We start from the raw sequence: 25,674 nt of genomic DNA, 5'->3' as shown, positions 1-25,674 counted from the left end.
AACTCAGTAAGAAAGGGCATGTCGGAACCTAAATGACACTTGGAGTTTCTGAGAGAAACTCTATTCTCTATTTCTATTTCACAAAGGACCTACAATGCATGAAACTGGCAATACAACGATTAAGGCCAAGCTTCCTGTAACCTCGAACAGTGCAGCTTAAATTGGGAATTTGGGGAAGCCACCCAAATCCTACCGAAGTGCTGACCTTTGGCAAAGTTCCTCTTTGGCCCCAGCCCCTTCTCTTTTTGAGGTCATTTTGGTGCTGAGAAGTCAGTGTTGGACTTAGAATCACCCAACAGGTATTTGTTGAGTGTCTACTCTGTGCTGGGCACTGTTCTAGCATCTCGAAGTCTGGGTTCAAATCCCAGGTCCACCAGTCACAGGTCTGTCACTGTGGGACCTTAACGTCTCTGAGCCTCAGTCACCTCATCTGTAATGGGGCTGTGTGCCACCTTCTTCATACGGATATTTTGATAATCAAAGAGGATAATATACAGCATAAAATCTGGCACACAGTAAGTGCTCAATAAGTATTGCATTTAGTCAGAACTGCTTTCAATAACCTCTGAAAACTCCTCCCACGTTGGCACCTTTCAGTAGTCTCAGGCCACACAAATAGCCCCCATGCAGGTCCACCCTCCACAGATGCTCCACACTCTAAGACTATCCAGCCCCACAATCAAAACTTACCTGTTCCACATCAAATTTTTGCATTAAAGAGCATTCTGGAAGACTAACACAATACAGTGTTAATGTTATATAAAGAATTGTTTAATAGGTCACCTTCCCAGAACAGGGTTTTTAAACACTTTTAAACTCCTACTCATGCTTTAAGGACCAGTTCAAATGTCACATCCTCCGAAAAGCCTTCCCAGATTCTCTCCACATGGACCCATTGTGTCCTCTTTGTTCCATTACACTTGGTCTCTTGTCCTATTACTGCATGGAGACACTGTGTGGCTAAGTTCACTGTCTCAGCATCTGACTCTTGTACTAGGGTTTTGAGCATCTTGAAAAGACAGCCCTGATTCTAAGTAAAACTAGAAGCCAAGCCAATTGTTAAGACTTGCTGAGACAGGCAACGAGGAGCCACTAGGTCAGAACGAAAGCTGTTTTAAGAAGACTAGTCTAGCTGCTGTATTCATTAATGGGGAGAAACCCAGTCAGAGAGACCTGGGGGTGGCCACAGGGACATTTTGGGAATGAGCTGTATGAGCCTGCATGTTTCCAGGTATACAGCCTCCAGCCAGCAAGGCCCTACTGGTCGGCAGGAGGACTCAGGAGCCTAAAGTAAGGCAATTTTTATTTTTACCAAGCACATCACAACACTCAAATATGGATTCTTCTCCAAAGAGAGTTAGGGAAACTTCTTAGTTCTCTAAATGCAGCCACTCGAAACCTATGAACTGATTACAGAGGTGATATCACTACTCAAAATGTATATTTAATTATGAGAATGAAAAGACAAGCTACAGACTAGGAGAAAATATTTGCAAAACATATAACTGATAAAGGACTGGTACCTAAAGTATACAAAGAACTCTTAAAACTCAACAATAAAAACAATTTTTTAAATGGCAAAATATCTGAACAGACACCTAGCCAAAGAAAATACACAGATGGAAAATAAGCATATGAAAAGTTACTCAACATCATGTGTCGTTAGGGAGTTGTAAATTAAAATAATATCACTGCACACTTATGAGGATGACTAAAATCCAAAACACTAACACCAAATGCTGCAAGGATGTGGAAACACAGGAACTCTCATTCATCACTGGTGGGAATGCAAATTGTACAGACACTTTGGAAGAGAGTCTGGCAGTTTCTTAAAAAACTAAGTCTTACCAGCAATTGCTATCCTTGGTATTTACCCAAATGAGCTGAAAACTTACATCCACACAAAAACCTGCACATAAATGTTTACAGCAGCATTATTCATAATTGTCAAAACTTGGAAGTAACCAAGATGTCCTTCAGTAGATGAATGCATAAACCGTGGTACATCCAGACAATGGAATATCATTCAGTGATAGAGAGATACAAGCTATCAAGCCAAGAAAGCACATAAAGGAACCATAAATGCATATTGCCAAGTGAAAGACGCCATTCTGGAAAAGGCAAAACTATAGAGAGAGTAAAAAGATTAGTGACTGCCAGGAGTTTGGGGAGAGGAAGGGAGAGATAAGTAGGTAGAACACAGGGATTTCTAGGGCAGTAAATCTACTCTGCCTGATATTGTAGACTGGATGTATATTATTATACGTTTGTCAAAACCCATAGAACATACAACACAAAGAGTGGACTGCAATGTATACTGTGCACTTTAGTTAGCAATAATGTATCAGTATCAGCTCATCAATTGTAACAAACAGGTCACACTAATGCAAGATGTTAATAACAGGGGAATGAGGGCAGGAGGGTAACATATGTATTTGCTGTACTGTCTTTCCACTCAATTCTTCTGTAAACTTAAAACTGCTCCCACTCAAAAAAGGCTATTAAATTTTTTAAATGTATAAATGAAAACTTTGTATCAGTCAAGATAGATTATGTTATGCTATGATAACGAATGACTCCAAAACCTTGATGGTTTAAAACAACAAAGGTTTAGTCCTCACTTACACTACCTGTCCCGGACAGGCCAGCAGGGGGCGCTGCTCTCGGTAACCAAACGAGTCAGGCTCCTCTGAGCCCTCTTCTTGACTCTCAACCTTGCGACTACACCAAACCTCTTCCCCCCAATTCTTGCTGGGCCTGTATAGCCCAGGTTTAGCAAGAACCCTAAGTCAGTTTAGAGAGAACCCCCCACCTGTCTTTGCTGGCTTCACAATTGAGTCCAGTTCTATACAGAGGTCTCTTTTCCCCTATTGCAATTGTTTCTGAATAAAATCTGCCTTCATGGCCTTAACTAGTGTCCAGCTCTGTTTCTCTCTGACCATTCAGGGGCTCAGGCTGGTGGGTGGATTTTGACAAAGCCTTTCAGGTGTTCTGCTGGGCCCCACTCCATCCCTCCTCCAGGTGAGAGTCTTGGCCTTAAAGAAAATGATGACTACATCTGGCAACACAAAAACCTAAATATTGCTAAAGTAACAGTACAGTAATAAAAATCTAAAGACAACAAAGTAGGGGAAAACATTTGCAAGCAAACATAGGAAAAACTGTTAAATTTAACCAGAAATTAAGTCAATGGAAATTAAGCCCTAAGGTAGATAAGCGTATTTCAACTATCAAATCATCTTTTTAAGGTAATGCCTAAAGTTGACAAAGGATTAAGCACTGGGCACTCTCACATGGAGCCAGCAGTGTAAACAGGACAATTTCACAAAAGCACTAAAAACAAAACATTGTCACATCTTTTGATCTATCAATTCATTTCTAGCATTCTCTCCTAAAGATTTACCTTCGAGAATACACAACAAACATTTTATGTTTAAAAAGAAAAAAAATGTTTAAAAGGAATGTTTAAAAGGAAAAAATAAACATCATAAAAAGGGCCAGAAGCAACGTTCAAAAGAACAAGAAAAGAAACATGGTGAATGAATAGAATATTCTCTTTAATATCAATAGAATATTATACAGCTATTAAAAATTACATTAAAAATTATAGGTTCTTTGAAGGGCTCTGTGAATCTTGAAATTGTTGGAAAAAATTCTTTATGTGTGCATATTTGCATTTTTCTAGGAAGAGAGTCTACAACTTTTATTAATTTTTCAAAGAGGTTGATAATTATTGTTATTGTTAAATACTCAATGATATGAAAAGATGTTACTATATATTTATTCTACATTGTTACAAAAAAACCAGCAGCTTTCAAATCTAAATAAATGCTGTGGATTGATTGAATTGTATCCCCCAAAGTTCATATATTAGAAGCTTAATTCCCACTGTAACTGTTGAGGGTGGGAAATCCTATTATAGTAATTGAAAGGTGTGGCCTTGATGGGTGATTAGATTGTAGGACCATGCCATGATGAACGAATTAATAATGGTTGTTGTGGGCATGGTTCTGAGGGTTTTAAAAAGGAGAGTGAATGAGGAACTATCTCTCTCTGCTCCGCCATTTTCTGCCATGTGAGCTCTCTGCATTGCTATAAAGCCACCACCAAAGAAAGCTCTCACCAAATGTTTTCCCTGGACTTTAGACTTCCTAGCCTCTGAAACTGTAAGCAATAATTTTTTTTTCTTATAAATTACCCAGTTCCAGGTATTTTGTTATAAGCAACAGAAACGGACTAATAAACAAGTCTGATATTGACAAAAATAACATCTTTTTGCACATATATGTGAATGCATATATACAAATATACTCAACAAAATATTAACAATGGTAACCTTTGAATCATAGGTTTGGAATGACTTTTTTCCTCTGTTTTTTACTCAGCTGTATTTTCTAAATTTTCTACAATTGCATATCTATTACTTTTGAAGTAAGAAGCCTTCTATTATACATATGCTGAAACTGGCCAGCAGTATAAATTCACAAAGAGCTTCCCACTGGTTAGAAAAAGAGGTGGAGTGTTTTAAAACATTTCTTTCTTTCTGAAGACCTGATCCTTCTTAGGGGGTCGGGGAGAAGTTCTGCGTTATAAGAATAGGAGAACTCTGTTGCCATTTTCTAGTATGAATTGAAACAAACAGATGAACAAATAAACCTCCCCCTGTGGACGTGGCTCTCCCCTGCAGATGGGTCTTGTGCAAGATGCATTTTTGTACATCAGATCCTGGTTTTGAACTCTAGTGGTAGCTGCTACTCAGAGATCTTCAAGTGTCCAATTGCAAACGCTATTACAAAGCTAAGAATTGAGTGTCTATAAACAAATTACTTTCCTTTGAAATACCATCTCACTCCAGTTAGGATGGCTAATATCCAAAAGACTGAGAATGATAAGGGCTGGAGAGGTTGCAGAGAAAAAGGAACTCTCATCCACTGTTGGTGGGGCTGCAAAATGGTGCAGCCTTTATGGAAAATGGTATGGAGGTTCCTCAAACAATTGCAGATAGATCTACCATATGACTCAGCTATCCCACTGCTGGGAATATACCCAGAGGAATGGAAATCATCATGCCGAAGGGATACCTGTTTATTGCAGCTCTATTACCAATAGCCAAGAGCTGGAACCAGCTAAAATGTCCATCATCAGATGAGTGGATAAGGAAACTGTGGTATATCTACACAATGGAATACTACTCTACTATAAAAAAGAATGAAATACTACCATTCACAACAACATGGATGGACTTAGAGAAAATTATATTAAGTGAAACAAGTCAGGCACAGAAAGAGAAATACCACATGTTCTCACTTATTTGTGGGAGCTAAAAATAAATAAATAAATAAATAAACATACAAACAAGTAAAGGGTTGCGGGGGAGAAGACACAACAATCACAAAAATTCCTTGAATGTTTTAAGTCAGGTGAACAGATACGATGTGGGGGGAGGGGAGGTGGTGGAGAGGAAGGGGTAAAGGGGCATGAAAATCAACTACAATATAAATTGAGAAGTAAAATTATATTTTTTTAGAAAGGTGCTGATTGAAATAAGCAAAAAAAAATATCACTTTCAAATCATAAAATTGTTTAAAACTAAAAACTTTTATCTTCTAGTGCTTATATTCATTCTTATTTCATCCATTCATGTATCCCAGGGATTGTCAACCCTGGCTACACAATAAAATCACCTGGGGATGTTTCTTTAAAAGGCCAATGTTTGTGACCCACCCAGAGGTCAGTTTGAGGAATCTGTACTCTTTAGAGGCTCCCAGGTGATTCTGATGTGTATCCAGGATTGAGCAGCCTCCATTCATTCATTCAACAAGTATTCATTAAGCCCCGCTATTAATTGCTTCCTGTGGCTGCTTTAACATAACTCCACAAACTCAAAGTCTTGAAACAACAGAGATTTGTTTTCTCACAGTTCCAGAAGGCAGAGGCCCAAAGTCAAGGTGTCAGTAGAACCACGCTCCCTCTGAGGGCTCTAGGGGACAGTCAGTTCATTGTCTCTTCCAGCCTCCAGTGGTTCCAGGCATTCCTTGGCTTCCTTGGCTTGTGGCTGCATCACTCCAGTCTCTGCTTCTGTCTTCACATCACCATTTTCTCTGTGTATCTCTTAGAAGGACCCCAGTCATTGGACTTAGGGACCACAGGGATAATACAGGAGGATCTCCTCATCCTGAAATTCTTAACATAATTACCCCTGTGAAGACCCTTTTGCCAAGTAAGGTCACATTCACAAGTTCCGGGGGTTAGAACTTGGACATATATCTTGACGGGCCACCATCAACCCATTATAGCCCCTATTTCCACATGCTAGATGGTCTGCTGTTGCTGTGAGCACTGCTGTTACTGAGTTTTCAGTCCGATGGGGACAAGAGAGCTGAAAGATGGGGAAGAGCAGGAGGTTGCTATAGGAGTCACAGCAGGGGCACCTGACCATGCCTTACAAAGAGCCTAGGCTGGTGCTTCAAAGCCTGGACTTCAAAGTCAGATTGCTTTCACCACATACTGTCTCTGAGACCTTTGGAAGTCATTTAACTGTTCCTCAAATAACACATCTGCTAAATAGGAATAATAATAGTTACCTACTTCCCAGGGTTCTAATATTTTTTATTTTTAAAAGTTCATTCTCCCAAAAGACTTAAAATAGTATTTGACACCTAAAAATTATTATATATGTAATTTTAATAAATTTTTAAAATAAAATTAGGAATGGACAACAGAATCATGCAAAATTGTCCTCAGAGACAAACCAAAATGTTCCATGTGTTCTTTTACCCTTCAATAAAATCTTTTACAGAAGAAACAAACCAACATAAATTGAGTCAGGCAGGAAAAACCTGTTTCTACTTAGAAACAGAGGCAGCTATGATCATCATTGAACTGTCTCCCTCCTTTTTTATTTTTAACTTGAATAAGAATCCTGGAGCACAATGAAAAATTTAGCCTAGCTCATGCTTCATGAATCCATAAAATGACACTTGACACAGTAACTTTCTTATATTAACATTGCTTTTCTGCTTAATGTTCAACTGCTAGATTTCACAAAAAGCAGTGTGTTAGTCAAGTTAATTAAAATGGTGATCTCTCCCTCTGCTCAAGTGGGTATAATATTTTCTGGATTATAATAGGCAAAGAAAAACTCCTGAAAGACTGATTCCAGATTTTCAAATATTGTAGCACTCTCCAGTGAGTCTGTGGCTTTGATCTTGAGTCGGGTTACAGCAATGTGGGTGTGTCTGTTTCTTTGAAGAAATCTGTTTTAGGGCTTTTGCTTTTCTATCCTCTTTCCACAGTGGACCACTGAGCTTTTCTCTGTCTCTATTCCAATTGTTAGATGAGAATGGGTTCTGTATTGTGGCTTCTGATGACATAAAAAGTTGGCAGCTTATTTTCTCTGAGGTTTGGGACCCAAGAGTCAGAAATCATTCGAGAAACCACCTCGTCTCCAGGTGTCCAGCTGCACGTGGTTTCCATGCAAACAGCCCAAAACCTTGCTTTCATTTCCCCCTGGGTCAGTGTTATCTGTTCTCAACACTTTCAAATTTGCTTATTTTTCTAATCTCTTCTCTCCTTTTTTGGCAACACTACTCTTTATCTTGTGGTTTTCATCTTTATTATTCACATTTCCTCCCAGTGAGTGTTCATTAAAATATTTTAAATTAAGACCTTTACTGCCTTTCTAACTAAGTGCATTAGGTCTTCTCCTATGACACATTTTTAATTCTTATCACAGAATTTCAGGCAGTTTGTACATTATATTCTATTTAAAACTCTATTCCACTCAAGGTTGTCACAATTCAGAGATTACAGCTTTCCGCGGGATGTTTTGTTAGGGAAATATTCATAGATTCCCTTTGTTAGCCAGCAAACATGGTCCATGAGCCTGTCTTTCACACCTCATTTGAGATCACGATTCAACAAAAAAGTATAAAAAGAAGCAATTATTTATTTAGATGATGGAATGGATTTTAGAAGGATATTAAATAAGCATAAATTGTCATGCCAAAGTAACAATCCCTGCCCTTCTTACAGCCCGAGGGAGGTTAAATACTAAACGCAAAGGAAGAGAAGGAAGAGGACGCTGGGACGTGAGAGCGCCTCTTAATTATGTAACTGCTTGTGTAACTACTTTACTTTTTTCTAGTGTAAGCTTTTTTATCTCTTCTAAAGAGAATGCAAAACCTATTCTCTCAAAACCAAAAAGGGATAACCACAGCCTACATTTAAAACATTACCACTTGGTCAGTCGAATATTTCAACAAAAATTAATTTCCTGAGTACAGACCGTGGACTCCACCATTACATACCCAGGGAGTGGTTTCCGAGGGTGTCGGTCGAGCCAGGGAATCCATTTGGACTCCTCCAGCACAACATCAGGATCAGTGAGATGATGGTACCTGGAGTGGCCACTCTGGTTTCTGACCCCATCAGCATCTACTGCCCACCTAGAGCTCTCCCTGTTCGCTGCCCAAGCCCTTCAAGTGGAGCTGATTTGAACCTCAGGGCTGGCTACAGTGGTTGGTTCAGGGTGGACACATGACCCAAGCTACACCAAACAGAGCCAGTGGCAACCAGCCCCAGGACTTGTGCTGGACCCATCTGGGAAGAGCAGCTTTCTCCCTGAAATGACCGAGTCAGCAGAGCGGATGCTGGAGCTCGGCTGCTGGCAGGGCCATCTTGCCTCCGGGAGGGAAGAGCCACCTGAGAAAAAGCCAACCCAGAGGAGAGACAGGGAGGCAGGTTGATAAGGATACTGCAAGAGCACCTGACCCAGACATTCTTAGTCCCAGTCCACCCCTCAACTTCTCCATCTGCATGAGGAAATTCGTTAGTACAGCAGCTAAGGGCATCACTTGGTCAAAGCCACTTGATAAATTAAGCAACCAAGAGGAAACCTTCCACTAGGGATACAAACACACAGGACCCCTGTACAAAACAGGGGGTTAAGCACAACCCTTGGCAAATACCATCTTTGAAGAGTGTGGCAAACATTGCCAGCTGACCCCCCAGCACACATTCTCCCATCCTCAGTCCCTGGAGCAGAGACCACGTTCCACTACAAAGCCTGAAAATAATACCAGAAATTCACTTTCCCAGACTGCCCCGCCTCTTGGGCAAAGCATGGAGCCCACTGCTTATTGATGAAATCTAAAGGGAAGACTTCCATGGGTACTGTTGGAAAGATTTTCTTCCCTGGTAGAAAGAGACACATAAGGAGAAGTGCCCTCCCCTCCAGTCTTTGGCTATAGCTGAATGAGTTTGTGATGCCTGGAGGAAGTGCAGCCATCTCATAACCATGAGGAAACGACCTGGAGAACAACAGCCAATGCACCCGGCATAATGGAGTAGAAAGATAGAAAACACCCGGTGACACAATTGTGCTGCTGTATTAACCAGCCATGGAATCACCCACCTCTAAATTTCCTATTTTGTGAAATGATAAAACCCTATTGTAGTAGCTACTTGTAGGTGGATATTCTTCTATTACTTGCAACTGAAAGCACCTGAGCAAATATAAAAAAATCCAGTGCTCTTTCCGTATATGAACCACCCAGGATTTGGGAGTGTTCAGCAGGCAAGTACAGATTTCCAGAGAAATCATGGGTCAAGTGAGGTTGCAGACTGAAAGCTCTGTCAATGGATGTAAACGACAGTGAGTATAGAGAGAGAGGCACCCAGATCATTTGGTCCATGGTTACTAATAGAAGGCTTTTGATTGCTCAAACTGAGTCACTTCTCTCCCTTTGAAAGAAATCTTCAAAAGCAGAGGAGAGTTCTAGCTGAGGTTGGTTGGGGTCACCCAAGAAGAGACAGCCCTCACCATGCAAGCCCATTGGCAGAGGCAGGCTCTGCCTGCTCACATCGTGTCTCATGCTCCCTCTCCCTCATTCATTCAAGGAGTGCCTCCTCTGCACCTAACACTGTGGACCTCAAAGAGCTTAAAGACCAGAGGAGAAAGAAAAGAGAATAGGTTGTGACAATATAGGGTGATAAGTAACAGACCCGAAAGGGGCTTGCGTGCCAAGCTGAGGAGTTCGAGCCTGAGCCTGGGTGAAGTATGAGCTGATGGTGGTTTTAAAGCAGGTGGGCTGCAAGTCCAGGGTAGCTTGTTAGCCCAACCACTCACACAACTCTGTAGATGATGGGTGTTTAATAAAAGGGGAAGAGCATAGAGGTGAAGAGACTGTGTAGAGAAGGCTGTTGCAACAGGAGTGAGAGCTCTTTCTACCTGTTGGGTGTCCTGCCTGTTGGGTGTCATTATCAGCAATGACCTTTCTCTGCTTCCCAGATGAGTTCAACCCCATAAACCCCAAGGCTGGTGTCTGAGCTGGAGAAGACAGGCTGTCTGCCAGCAATGCCAAGTTCATCCAACTTAAGGTTCTCAAGCCATGCACCAGTTCCCAGGTGTGATATCAGCAAAATGACTATATTTAAGCACTGAGGGACAATTACCCAATAGCTATAGCTACCCTCGAGTTTGCTCATAAAAAAGTACATTTTCCCCTGTCTCTTAAATCATTTCTATTTTTCCCGTTTCATTCTTCAACTCTTCAGCGCAAACAATAACAATAATAATAATAATTTAAAATGCAGTTATCAAACTCTGCACTGTGACAAATGTGAACTCAGGCAATTTTGGGGACCACCAACCTAATCAAGTCATTTGTGCATAAAGAGCATAAAGGATAAAAGCCACATCTCTGTAGTGAAGTCGCTCAGGAGCTGTATGACTGAGCTATGCTGACGAGCTAAAAGGAACACATTTCCCATTAAGTGAAGAGGCAATGCTTTATCTACACACACATTATTCTGCCATCAGCTCTCACAGCCACGCCAGCCCCACCACTGCAAAGGCACCTCGGGAGCTCGGCGCTCACCTGCTCCGCGTGTCCGGGGGATGGCCCATGCAGGTGAGGGTGGCCGTCGTCTCGGTGCTGCCATTGTCGATCTCTTCCTGGACTGCCCACTGGTCTTCGCTGCTGACTCTCACAGTCATTATCTTCACTCCTGCTGCTGCCTTAATTCTGTAGGGCAGAAATAAATTATGTATGTAATAAAACCATTTCAATTCAAAACAAGTAGTAAACGCCAAAGCTAGAGCAGGTCACCTGGAAAAAGTATCCACGAAACCTCACCATTCCTCTGGGAGGTGTAAGGAAGAGTGGCAGGAAATGGCTTTCCTTTAAAAACTAAGTGTCCTAATATTTTTACAAGTGCCCAAGAGTAAGAGCCCCAGCTTTTTACCACGTGTATTAATTTTCTGTGTAATCGGTGTGTTGGGAACCAGATCGCTTTCAGCATCAGGGTTCCCAGTGTGATGTACATGACACAGACGCTTGTGGGCAGAAACGGACGGCATCTGCAGGGCCTTTTCCTCACCCGGAGATGGGGAAGAGTCCTCAAGAGGCGGGAGGGGCCTCGGGAGGCTGGGGGTGCCCAGGGGACCAAAGGGTAGGCTACTGCACAGAACACGCTGTAAAAAGGAAAGGATGGGAGTGCCCAGTCCTCAGGAGGAAAGCAAACGTGGCATTCAGCCCAGATAATGTGGCCAGGTACTGCCTGGTACAACATGGGCAGAACTCAGTTCCACTGGGAAGAATCCAAGGACCTAGGTGCTTTGCCATTGAGAAAAGGCCATGGAGAGGTAATAGCCTGGGTTGTCTTCCATTTTGTTCCCTGCTCCTGAAATGATCCTCACATTGTGACTAACCACATGTCCCTAAAGCAGCCTCAGGACTTGCCCGATGCTGTGGGCACATCTAAACAGCCGTCAGAAGGAAGGCAGGGCTGTGGAGCACCCATTGCTTCCTGTCCCTTAACTAAGTGTAAGTGCTACCCCCAAGGGGGTGCCGGCACTTCCCAGGATGTGAACTAACACTGCCGAGATCGATGGTGCTTGGCCGTGCAGGTGACTGACTCCACCTGCTTCCCAGATGCCTGGGGACCAGAAGAAATGTCCAGTGAGGCTCTGGGCTCCCTTTCCCATGGAACAAAAAAGAATGCCAAAGACATAAAAATATTAAGTGCGTGAGTTAGAGGAATGTCAGCACAGACAGGCACATTAAGACAATCAAATCCACGTACCTGCAGGGTCTAAGACACCAGTTAAAAACAGGCAAATGGAAGTGAAAATACTACCTACAGAATGAAAAGAAATATCTGTAAATCACCCATCTTATGAGGGTCTAGTATCCAGAATGTATAAATAACTCTTACAACTCAATAACAAAAAGACAACCCAATTAAAAAATAGGTGGAGGTCTTGGCTTGACGAGACCACAGAATGTATATAAATGGTCAACAAGCACATGAAAAGATGCCCAATATCGTTAGTTGTCAGGGAAATGCAAATCAAAACCACGGTGAGATACCCCTTCCCACTCACGAGGGTGCTAAGATACAAGACAGATAACAAGTGCTGGTGAGGATGTGGAGGAACTGGAACCTTCCTGCACTGCTGGTGGGCATGTAAAATGGGGCAGCTGCTGGGGAGAACAGTCTGCCAGTTTCTCAATAAGCTAAACATAAACATAGAATTACACATGATCCAGCAATTCCACTCCTCGGTTTATAGTTGAAAGAATTGAAAACAAGGACTCAAACAAATATTTGTACTCGCATGCTCATAGCAACATTATTTACAATATCCAAAAGGTGGAAACAACCCAAATGTCAATTAGCTGTTGAACAGACAAATAAAATGTGGTGTATCCATACAATGAAACATCGCTCTGCTATGAGAAGGAATGAAGCACTGACACATGCTACAATGTGGACGAGCCTCGAGAACATTGTTCTAAGTGAAAGAAGCCAGACACATAAGACCGCACAGTGTATGATTCCATTTATACGAAGGATCCAGAAAGTAAATCCATAGAGACAGAGCAGGTTGTTGGTTGCCAGGGGCTGGGGAAGTGTGGGGGAAATGAATAGTAACTGTTTAGCTAACAGGTACCAGGCTTCCTTTTGGGGTGATAAAAAAGTCTGGGAACTAGATAGAGGTGGTGTTTGCACAACATTGCAAATGAACTAAAGGCCACTGAGTTGCTCACTTTGAAATGGTTAATTTTATGTAAATTTTACCTTGATAAAAAAAGAAAAGGGAAAATTTTTTAAACTTTTTTTAAAAACAGGTGAATGACCCCTCCCAGGAATAGTTGAAACTTTTAAAAAGACGATCAAAATCAAAACCCAAAGAAGGAAAACCATAATTGCAGAATTTCAAGCAGTGAGAGAGACATTTATAAATTTGAGGGTTGCCCTAAAGCCCCAGACATTGCTGGTGGAATTAGGGCATGAAAATACCTGCATATCTAAATAAATAGAAAAGAAATGTGTCTGCTTCCTCTTTTCCTCTTTCTATAGGTCCTACACAGAGTCTAAGACATTCACCCACTAACTTGCACGCAGCACTTCCTGAGAAATCGCTGCCCACGCAGGAAATTCCCTCCGGAAACTCAGATGTGTTCTTTGCCCCAACTTCATCGTCTTCCCACTGAATTCTGGTGACCAAACTTGCTACTTTCACAAAGCTTTCTTTCTTGTTATCATGATGTTCCAGAAATTAATTTACACAAACCATGAATAGACGCATCCTGTTCTGTCTCTGCGTTCAAGCCTTCCATCCTGCTGCCAAAGGTGCAGTTGGGAAGAATGTTCCAGAGCCCATGTCCAGATAGGCGGAGTGCCTCCCACCACCGCGCACCACCTCGTTTCTATCGGTACTTGCTGCTAGGACAGCTTTCCTCATCCTTTCACACACACGTAGCAGCTCATAGAGCTTTCAGCAAGCAGCCTCGTGGTCAGAATTATTACTATCCTTCTCAGCATCCAGATGTAACCCATCCAGGTGTAACCCTCCCACCCCCGGAGCAAGTGACCACTTGAGGCCGCAGAGCTGGTCAATGGCAGAGCCAGGATTAGAAACCAGATCCCCACTCTGAACCCTGCTCCCTTTCCCCCCTGCCCTGCCCCCTAAACAGAATTTTCTTTCATGATCCACACTTGCGCCGGGTATTGCCTGACACGTGCCTCAGTAGTTCATTCTAGTGACTGTGATGTCTCGCATTTTTAGCTCCCTAACTGAGCTAAATTCAGTTCTCTCTCCCCTTTGGTCTTAGAAGTATGAATGCACACGTACCCGATGCAGATTCTCTTTTGAGTTTTTCGTGTATTGTTATTTCTTTCATTCTGATCCGAAAACAAGGCACAGACCCCCTCACCCTCAGGGGCTTCATCATTCATCACTTCAGAACCAAGTCTTGGGATTAGACGTACAGTGCCTCGCCCTGCTGTCCCCCTCTGCCATCTCTCTTGTTCATCCCAACCCAGACCACTGTGACAGGCAAGTCTGATTCTGGGATTCTGAAAAGAACATCTTCCCAAAGGTGACAGTCAAAGTCTTTCATAAAGTATTTCACGGAATGAACAGAGCCTGGGCAGGGACTGGAAGCCACCCACTGTGCTCACCATTAACATTTTATTCCCTCGTCCTAGGGCGGGGAGGTGGGGCAGACTTGGGACAGTGACCATTAAGCAACAGATGTCAACGTTTTTCAATATTTAGCCACCAGCATGGCCAAACCAGTGCCCACAGGCTGCACATCAGGCCTGCTCGACCTGAGTGAAATTACTGAATTTGAAGAGAGGCAGAGGAAAGACCAAGGTGGTCTCTCAGGGTTTCCGCTTGGGTGGGATTATTGGCTCCAGGACACCACCAATGCTTTTCTAGCTAGATGCTGCTAAGCTCTCAAGACAGCATCCATCTCCGTTACTTCTTCCCAATCATCTGGAGCCCAGAGGAAAGCCTGTCCCAGTAAAGCAAAACCCATTTACTCTCCTTCCCAGAGGCAGCCAGTGCTAACAGTTACCCTCCAGGTTTAGCCACCTAGGCATCTGTTTTGTCCCCTGGTTCTCCCACCAGCTCTCAATTTTCACCCTCCACAGTCCACACCCAGGCACCTTGCTTAGCATTGAGGCTCCGGACACAATTATTTTTTTCTCTACTAGACTCATCCTCCTCCCAATCCACCTGGGAGTATTGGGACCTCCTCCCTGACCCTGAGCACACCACAAGCGCTTCTGCCCTGGTAGCTCCCTGCGGTGCAGCTTCCTTTGGCTCCAGTAGCTTTCTGGGATTGACTCAAGAGGGCCCCTTGCTGAATTAGCAACCTGGGACACGAGGGGATGCAGATACTTTAGTGTGGTTAATTTCCAGGCAAAGAGGAAGTCTCCAGAAACCAGATACTACCTATCTCAGCCCCCTTCCTTGTGTCTGGCTTTAGCAGACATTCTAGGGCCCAGCACCTCCCCAAAGGGCGGACTTTCAAGCTGCAAAGTACCTTCAAAAACTGCAATAAAGGTGGCAGGCTTCTGTAGATGCCAAGGAGAGGACTGTGAGGACAAAAGTCACAAATTAATTATCTCCATAAGGGCTGAAGCCAAAAACAGGACTGATGCACTCCATGGCTTAACTCTTCAAGTATTACTATTAATTATCATGATCACTATTATTATTAACAATGTACTCCAGCAAATCCCCTTGTGCATTACAAAACTCAGACACTTACCCATCAGAATGGTTAAACTGAAAAGGCAGAAAAGAGCAAACGTTGAAGTGGGTGTGGAGTCGCTGGAACTTGTGCAGTTTGCTGGAATGAGTGTGATTTGGTTCAACCTCTGGAATGCTATTTGTCAGTATCTACTAAACCTGCATTTCTGCACACCCCATAACCCAGCAATTGTACTCCTAGTTTTATGCCCAACAGAAATGCATGCATGTGTCCACCAGAAATGTGTACAGGAAAGTTCACAGCAGCACAGCCAAATCAGCCCAAAATGGAAACAACCCAAAATGCTCATTGCCTTAGTTGATTTAGGATACTATAACAAAACACCACAAACTTGGTGGCTTATAAACAACAGAAATTTATTTCTCACAGTTCTAGACACTGGAAAATCCAAGATCCAAGTGCTGGCAATTTGGGGGTCTGGTGAGGGCCAGCTTTCTCGCAGAGCCTTTCACTGTGTCCTCACGTGGTGGTGGAAGGGGCCAAGGAGCTCCCTCAGGCCTCTTTTATAAGGGCACTAATCCCACTCGTCTCAGGAGATGACCTAATCACCTCCCAAAAGGCCCCACCTCCTAATACCATCACCTTGGGGGTTAGGATTTCAACATATGAATTGGGAGTAGGGTGACGCACACATTCAAACCCTAGCACTCATCAACAACAGAACTGATAAAGTATACAATCACACAATGGAATAATACACAGCAATAACAAGAATGAGCAGTCTGCCACCACATAAAACAACATGGATAAACCTCCAAACATAATGTCGAGTGAGAGGAGCCAGACACCAGAAAAGTACACACCGTATAATCCCACTCATTGAAAGTCGGAAACAGGCAAACGAATCTCAGGTTGAAGTTAGCCTAGTGGTTGCCCTTTGGTTAGGGGGCAGTAACTGGATGGATTCCCAGTGGGTCGTCTGGGCACCAGCAATGTTCTGCCTCTTCTAGGTTCTGATTACACGGTGGGTTGTGGGAATTCATCAGGCTGTGCTCACTCATGTGTACTGCTCTGTACGGATGTTACAGTTCAATATAAAGTTCAAAACAAGGCAAGCATGACTGTAACAGGAATTCAAGTCAGAGCCAGGTGACATGGTGGTTCCACCACTTCCAAGCTCAGTGGAAGGTCTCAAGATGAGTCAGACACACTCAGGGGCTTCTCCCCCTGACCATCACCCCTTCACATGTCCAGGGCCTCACACTTGGCTCTGAGGGGCATTGTCCATGATGGGGGGCAGGCTGCTGGGAAGAGCCTCAGAGTCTAGGTGATCATTCTTCCTGGTTGGACCAGGGACAGATGACATTCCAGCTCCTATAGATATGTAACAAGAGAGCATGTGGACTCCGGGCCAGTGTCCACCCAGCAGGGACAGAGACAGGGCACAAGGCTGCCACGGCTTCCCCATCTCCCTTCCTCTCTTGTTTTTCCCAGCTCTTAGCGGCTACTACCCAGCTGGGCCCAAGGACACCTGCTCTGTCTGGGCTCAAGGACTCACAGCTGGGCTCAAGAACACCTGCGTCTTGCTGTTTTATCCTCAAACCAGCCACTTTTGAATTAAATACTCAACTCTCAGCAGGGTTTTGCGTTTGTCTGGTTGTTTCCATAGTGGGTATGCAATAAAGGATTAACCTTGTCCACAGAGAGGTCCGGCCTTTGCTCTCAGCTCCTGAGAGCTAACTTCTATGCCCTTGGAATGTCCTGCCTAATAGAATGTCTTTATTTACTTGGGGCCTTGGCCATGCCAGACAGTCTATGCTTCAATGTGATTTGTGGTGGGGAACCTTTGAACCCATGGTATCAGCCTGACCACTGAGAGGGACTGGAGACTAACGTCAGCCAAATAGATGGTCAGCCATGTCTACATGACCATACCCAAATAAAAGATCTGGACACCAAGCTGGGGCTTGGTGGTTGGCAAGCTTTCCTGGTTGGCAGTACTCTGTGCATATAATCACACATTAATTCTGGGAGAAGTTAGTGTTCTCCACAGGACTCCACTGGAAGAGAACAACTGGATACTTACTCCTGGAGCTCTACCGAATCCTACTCTCCATGCCTCTTCCCTTGCTCGTTTTAATGTGTGTCCTTTCACAGTAATAAGTAATATCTGTGAGTATAACGGCTTTGCTCAATGCTGTAAGTCCTTCTATTGAATTATTGAACCTGAGCATGGTCTGAGGGACCCCCTGAACTTACAGCTGATGTAAGAAATGAGGGTGGTCTTGAGGACTCCTGAACTTCCTACTGGGTGGGCCAAGGCTTTCACTGTCTGCTTTGGGAGAGGTTGGAGGAGGAAGCATGCAAGGAGAACTCTGAAATCAAGCCTGTGAAATACTTTTCTACTACATATTGTTTGCCCAGTTCTTTAACCTTTAAGGAGAATCTTCATGCACAGCACTTTGGGATACAAAGAGGAGCATGGCTCAGTCTAGACCAGAGTCTCAATGGTTTTGGCCAGACCAAGCCCACGGCTCACCTTCCCCTAGTGCCCATTTGATAGTAGAAAAAGAACTTATGAACAAATGCTAAAATATCTCCAGCACCTTCTATACACCATGCACTGTCTGATGCTCTTCATTGTTAATTCCCATAATCCTCATCCAACCCCGTGGGGGGCAAGTAAGACTTCTGCTCCCATTTTCCACATGAGGAAACTTGATGAGGTGTCATTAAACAGGCAAATCGTGTGGATGTGGCCAAGAGAGGAAAATTTTGTGTTCTGCTGTAGCAAGAGGAGATAAAGAAGATTCCTATTTGGACAACAAAAGATATATATAGTCTGTTTATTGGAAATTTGCTAGCCAAAAGATTTAGATAAGTGTCTACTAATGTTAGAGTGAACCAGAAAACCCACCCCAAGGAAAGGGCTCAGTAGGAAGCTAAACTATCATTAAAAAAAAAAAAAAAAAAAAGGTTACAACCATCTGAAGACAATGCTGGTGATGTCTTGATAATAAACTGTCCTGTCCAAACTCTGATGTTTGCATGATGCCAGAAGACATATGCATCACAGCACTGCTCAGTGACATTTGTGGAACTATAAGATTTACTGAGGCCAATACCCTGGGCCAGACACTTTCCCAAGGGCTTTACATAAGTTGTCCCATGTTTTACCTGTATCAACATATTTAATCCTCTTTACAACACTATGAGTGGGTCTTGTTATCCCACATTTACAAATGAGACATCTGTGGCACTGAGGGATTAAGTAACAGGACGAAAATCAGAAGGCAAGTCTATTTTGGAGGCAGGATGAAGTCCAGGGCTTCTGATTCCTGTGCCTGTCCTTCTAGCCACTACACCTGAGAGGCAGAGCACAGGTGTTCACACCTGGCTGCCCAAATCCAGATCCTGGCTCTGCCTCCAACTTTTACCATAAGGTCCAGGCTCTTCCTCTCTCAAAGGAGGAAAAAATAATTGTGTCTGTAGGGGGTTGAACGGTACCCCCCAGACCTTCATGTCCACCCAGAACTTCAGAATGGACCCTTATCTACAAATAGGGTCTTCGCCAACGCAATTACAGTCCATCCTCTGTCTCCTCTGGTTCTACATCCATGGATTCAAACAACCACAGATTGAAAATATTTTTTAAAACAATAATAAAGTAAAAATCATACAAATTTTAAAAATACAGTATAACTGTTTACATAGCATTTACATTGTAGCCTAGAAATGATTTAACGTATACAGAAAGATATGTGTAGGTTATGTGCAAATACACCATTTTATGTCAGAGACTTCAGCATCCATGGATTTGGTATCCCCAGGGGGTCCTGGAACCAATACCCTGTGGATACTGAGGAGTGACTGTATTTAAGGATCTCAAGGTAGGACCATCCTGGATTCAGGGTGTACTTTAAATCCAGTAAGGAGCATCTTTACAAGAGACAGAAAAGGAGAGAACACAGAGATACAGAGAAGGCAGCAACGTGAAGACAGAGAGAGATCAGAGTGATGCTTCTACAACCCAGCTACGCCAAGGACTGCGGGCGGCCACTACTAGAAGGTAGGAGAAAGGGGTGGAATTGTTTCTCAACCCTGGCAACATCTTGATTTCAGGCTTTGGCCTTCTAATAAATTTTCATTATTTTAAGCCACCATGTTTGTGGTCATTTGTTTTGGCAGCCCTAGGAAACTAATACAGTGGCCAGCTCATAAGGTCGCTGAAAGGGTTTAGTGAGATAATACACTGTAAAGTGCTGGCCCAAAGCACATGCAACATGCGTGTTTATTATTCCAACATTATGCTGCTATTGGTGCATTAGGGAAGGGATCAAGAAACTGAGTCTGTCTGGGGGAATATAAATAAAATAAAATAAACTGACAAAATAAAGAGAAATAAATTCTAATTATCTCTGCTTTTGAAATGTAGTAAAACACTGCGCATTCCTACCTCCCTAGGAGAGCTGGGTACACCCAGGAATGGAGGTCAGTCAGGGAGGGGATGGAGTTAGTGAGGAGGAGAGAAGGATTGGGGACGAGACTCATGGGTTTCAATTCTAGGTGCCTGATTGACTCACTGTAAGACCTTGGATAAGTCACTGGACTTCTGTGACTCAGTTTCCTTGTCTGTAAAATGTGGATGATAATAATATCTACCTATGAAGTTGTTATTATGAAGATTAAGTGAATCAGTGTATGTGAAGCTCTTAGAAGAATATGTGGGAGGAAGAAACTGATCGGTGTCAGCTCTTATTATTTTTCTAACAATGAACTACCACAGGCTCTCCAGAGATCATATACGCAGGCATGTAAGCTCCCTCTCTGTGAGGTATATTTCGGAAATGCTTTAAGTCTCCAGTAAGGACTTCAACCACTTCCCCTCTAGATATGATCTCCTGATCCTACTCCTGTTTCTTGGCAGAAAATTCCTCTCACATCCCAAGGCAGGGCTGATGTCTCCATTTGCCATAGTAAATCCATTTCTTTCATAAAGCCTGCTCTAGAGAACATCCAACACTTTGGGCCCAAAGGACGTCAATGTACACCCAACAAATTCTCAGAAATTTTATGGTGGTTGCAACTGATTTTTTTTAAAAATCCAATTCTGGTTCTCATCTGCTAAGATGTTCAGAGGTAGGGCCAACATCAGATGCAGCTCACCACAGAGGTTAAATAATGCCCCCAGTTCCTTCAGGCACCTGACCCTGTTCAGCTCTCACCATGTGGGCTTTGTCCTCCAGTGAGCTCTCCTCTCATGGTCACAGTATGGCTGCAACAGCTCCAGAGCTCACATTCTCATTCACAATGAAAGCAAGATTCTTTCCTCCAGAATGAAACTCCTGGAGCCAGGTTTCTTTGGTTGCATTAGATTGGGTATTCAGCTTCGGACCAATAACTGTGGCTTAGGGGGTGGAGGAACAATGCTCATTGGCTTAGCCAGTCAAGGACCAACCCTGCACTAAGGGTAAAATTAATCCCATCCTAATCACATGGGACAGGTTAGCAAGGAGTGGCTCCTAAAAGGAAATTCAAGCTACAACAAAAGAAATGAATGCTGGGTATCAAAAACACAAGCCTAAAGCCAAAGTACTGACATTTTACATCTCATTTAAACACAAGTTATACAAATTGTTCCTGAATTCCAGTCCTTAGTCCAAATCCTTCCTAATTTTAGATTATATTTGTTAGAACAGTTTAAGCTCAGAAATATCCATGTCTTGAATATTCATTAGGTTTGTTTTAGAGAAATATCTTTAGGCTTGGTAATATTCTAAGAACTCGTTATTTTTAAATGACAATATCTAAAATTATGTGGAAAGGATTAATGGTCTCACCGCTGTAATGAGTTTGAAGGACTGGGGGACTGAATGAGGAAAAGGTATGACCACAAGGTGGCAGCAGCACACAACGAGCTTTACCTGGGCAATGCTTTGGTAGGTTTGCGCTGGGAGAAGGCCCTCATAGCATGAGCCTGTCCAAATGATATGGCATGGGGGTCCACCATCCAGAAGGGGAGGAGAGTGAGGGAAGTCCAGGGGAAGGAAAAATCAGAGACAGGGCTTACATGTCTAGATAATGTCACACAGCAGCCCAATGGGGAGTATCTGGGTCAGAGAGTTCCACTCCAAAGGGCAATCGCCACTTGGGTCTTTTATAGCTGTAGGGTTTATCTCATCTATGACGAACAGACACTGGGCTCAGTTTCACAGAGTGTGCAAAGCAGGCAGGCTCCAAATGGCTAAAAATCTGCTTATTTGGGCTATGTTTAAAACAATTGGATGTGTAAATTTTTGAGTTTGATGCCAGTGGGCTTTTGTGCTAACAGTTCCCAGCTTGCTGTGAAGAAATAAACAACCTCGGGGCCAATATACAGGGACCATCTTTGGCTCATTTATATAATAACCGCATTCTGACAAACACAAAAAACTTACATTTATATTTCCATAGGGTTTCATTATACAAATATTTGTTACCTGAATCCTTGAAGTTATGGGATTACATTGAGAAGGATAAATTGGCAGAATGAGAAATTAGTCGTTGATGAACTGACCCTTCAGGAAATCACTGCTCACTCACACATGGCCCTTAGGTGAAAGCAGCATCTATCCCAACCCACTCTCAGCAGATCCACCATCTTGGTTGGTCAGGCTCTGCTGACTGTCACTTACAGATGTAAGGCAAATGCAATGCAAATCTGTCACAAAGTGCAATTGCAAGTCTTGTAATATTGGAAGGTTGACAAATGCCAGCAAAGCTAATGACAAAAAGAATGCAATAAGGCTCTACAGTCACCTCCTCAAGCAATATTTATTAACAGGTAAGTGAAAAGGTAAAAATCAGCAAGGATGACAGGTGCCTCAAACAAAAGACAGCAGTTTGAAAAGCCACGTATAGCAAAGCTCTCAGGGAAACTGAGGAAATCCTCAAATATTTCTGCTAAATTGATCCTTTTTGTGATCCGACTGGCAACGTCAAATGTCAAGTGAAAAATACAATATTGTGCAGTTATATAAAACTGGAGGAAAATAACAACAAATTATCAACATGCAATGGAACGGAAATTAATGAACCCAAATTTGGACTAACAGAAGGTAAATAAACTTGTCAGAATTTTTATTTCATTTCTCAAGGAAGAAAAAATCTCAACCAAGTTTTATTTTTTCTCACTATTTTCTACTAAATTTTGGTTCCCATTTTCAATAGATTTAGTTAGGCAAATACTCTCAGATTAAAGAAAAATTTCCCATCACACCCTCGTAGCTATGAGTGGCAACACTCATAAAAATGCGTATTTTGCACATATGAATGTATGCTAATATTCTGTATTGATGGGGAACAGGACACTGGCTCCCTGTGGTTCCTCCAACAGCACTATCCTTCCTGCCTCTAAACTTTGCACTTGTCACTCCCCCTGCCTGGAATTCTCTCCCAGACACCAGCATGACTCACTGCCTAATCTCCTTCAAGTCTGGGCAAATGTCACTTCTCAATGAGTCTTTTCTAGACCACCCAATCTAAAATGGCAAATCCCTCCTACCTCAGCACTTTCTATCCCGGTTCCCTGCGTTATTTTTCTCCTTATCCCTTAACATTACCCAACACCCACACTCTTTGCTTTCCTTGTTTGTTACCTGTCTCCCTCACTGGATGCAAGCACCAGGGGAGAGAGATTTTGTATGTTTTGTTTCCTGCTTTATGCATGGTGCTGAGAACCATGCCTGACAAATGGGAGGAGCTTAATAAACGTCGGTAGAATGAAGGGTCTCTATGTAAAATATTATCTGTCTCTGGATGCTTTCTCCATGAATATGAGATTTTGGGGGTCAAAGATGCGCAGCAAAAGACATCACCAAAAACTGCCAAGGGCAGGGGAGGGAGCAAAGGCATCAGAGCTCTGTGAATCAGAGTTTGAGAACTCTCAGCACATCGGAATCACCTGTGCCACTTGCAATGCTACAGAGATCTGAACCCAATCTCCAGAGACTGTGATTCCGTAGGTCTGGGTGGAATCCATAATGCTGTTTTTAAACATGCTGCCATTCTGATGCAGATGGCCCCCAGAACACTTCTTGGGCAACACTGTTTGGGACACATTTCAGACAATCACATTCTGTCAAGGAGAGTAAGGCAAAGGAGCATCTGGTGTTCGACACACTTTCTGAGATAAGCCCAGCCCTGGGCGCTGGAGTATTTTCAGGGTGTGATTTAGGAAAACTGTGAAGATACTTTTAATGTGGATTCTCCCAGCAAACCACTCTCTCTGTGACAAATTAACCACAAAGAGAGATGAGTGCATCTCCCACTAGGCACCTGGAGGCTGGTAAAGTCAGTCTCCTCTGAGAGCTTGTTTCAAACCATGATTTAAACTTGAAAAGATGACAGGGCAGGAAAAAAAGTCCAAGGTTTCAGGGAAAGGAGGAGCCCACTGCACTGGACCTGCCAAGATGAACACAGAGGAGATGGGGGTCCCCCTCTCACACTCTCCTGTCTCGGGGGGTTGAAAACCAGACCACTGAGGATATATATTTCAGGATATGTATTTCTGGCCTCTGAGTCAGAAAGAGAACAGGAGCCATCCTGAAGGACAAACAGATCTCTGGTGCTGGAGAATCATGTCCAGCAGAGAGAAGTGCTGGAAAGCATGAATCTTAGCTCCAAGAATAGGAACACGTGAAGGAGGATCTTATGCAAGTGACAACTTTCCCCAAGCAACACATGGCGATTTCCTGAGGCTGTTTGCCGCTCTCTCCTCCCATTGCTCAGTTTAATTTTTCATCTGAGAAAGTCAAGTACTGAAAGCAAACTATGTGTATAGCTTTGGACAAGTCAGAAATTTAACATTTTTACAAGCAGAAGAATGGTTTTAATTATTTTAGTGTTTCTACCACAACAGAGGCTTCATTTTGTTTCTTTGTTTATTTTGCCTCCTGGGAGACAGCTAGATATCAGCAACTGGGAAAGCCGATTTGCAAAGCAATGGAGTCCATCAAAGCGAGACAGAACTATAGATAAGAATGATCATTGCAGCTATTTCTACTACAATTGTAGAAACTTTTGCTCACTCCATCCAAGACAGCTCTGAGTGTGAAAATGCCAGTAGTTTATGTCTGCAGGAAGCTCCATGCAGCGTGCGAAGCTGACCTGATCCTCAACGTGTTCTCCCATGCCTCAATGAGACAGTCATTATGTTTTTTCCCCCAACCAAATTATGGCTTCCACAATGCAGTATTTTCTTCCCGAACTCCAGCTTCATAGATACTTGGCCAATCTCAAACCACAACACCTTCCACTGCCAACCTAACAGAACAAGTTCACCCCAAAACTTCCATCGGGTCTTTCCTACTGTATGCTAGCTGTATTAGTTTCCCTGGGCTGTTGTAACAAATTACCACAAACTGATGGCTTAAAACAACAAAAATTCATTCTCTCACAGTGCTGGAGGCAAGAAGCCTGAAATCCACGTCTCAGCAGGGTTGGTTCCTTATGGAGGCTTTGAGAGAGAATCTACTCCATCCCTTTCCCACAGCCCATCCCTCAACTCTCTCTCTCTCTATCTCTTTCACTTTTTCATACTTCCCATAGCACTGAGATAAGTCTAAGCAAGTCCAAAAACTCTGCCTTGGTCCCAAAGATCTAAAACTAGCAATAATTATATGGATCCCGTCTAGGGCAGATGTTACTTAGCAACATACATAGCGACGGTCCATACTATATGTATGTGTATATAAATTTTAGGGTGGTCTGCTATGATCTCCAACTGCTGGTGATCACATCTTTGTGTAATCTCTTCCCCTCAAGTGTGGGTAGAATCTGTGACTTGCTTCTGACTAATAAAATATGGCAAAGGTGATGGAATGTCACTCTGTGATCACATACATCTCATAAGACTCTTATCTTGCTAGCTGACACGCTCGAGACCAGCTCCCTAGGTGACTTTCAAGAAGTAGCCATATTGGAAACCCACGTGGCAAATAGCCGAGGGCAGCCTCCAGCCAGCAGCCAGCAAAAAGCCAGGACCCTCAGCCCAACAATGACAAGGAAATAAATTCTGCCAACTGCTCAGTGTGCCTGGAAGGAGATTCTTCCCCAGTTGAGCCTCACAGCCCAACCAACACCTTGACTGTAGCCATGTGAGATCCAGCTCACAGAAACT

At 43.1% G+C, this 25,674-nt stretch overlaps 1 protein-coding gene across 1 annotated transcript in view; it reads right to left on the bottom strand.

Annotated features, from left to right (window-relative positions):
* Nucleotides 1-25,674, bottom strand: part of LOC103601294 (transmembrane protein 132B-like) — a gene marked incomplete at both ends in the record, with an annotated part of 154,592 nt that overhangs the window by 90,413 nt on the left and 38,505 nt on the right. The window contains one exon of the mRNA XM_008585681.1: nucleotides 10,881-11,027. Coding sequence (XP_008583903.1) covers nucleotides 10,881-11,027 — 147 coding nt within the window. The remainder of the gene's footprint in view (nucleotides 1-10,880; nucleotides 11,028-25,674) is intronic.

This window comes from Galeopterus variegatus, unplaced genomic scaffold (genome assembly GCF_000696425.1).
Source record: "Galeopterus variegatus unplaced genomic scaffold, G_variegatus-3.0.2 Scaffold3668, whole genome shotgun sequence".
In the NCBI taxonomy this organism is placed as follows: Eukaryota; Metazoa; Chordata; class Mammalia; order Dermoptera; family Cynocephalidae; genus Galeopterus; species Galeopterus variegatus.
This window is presented reverse-complemented; position numbering and strand designations above follow the sequence as displayed.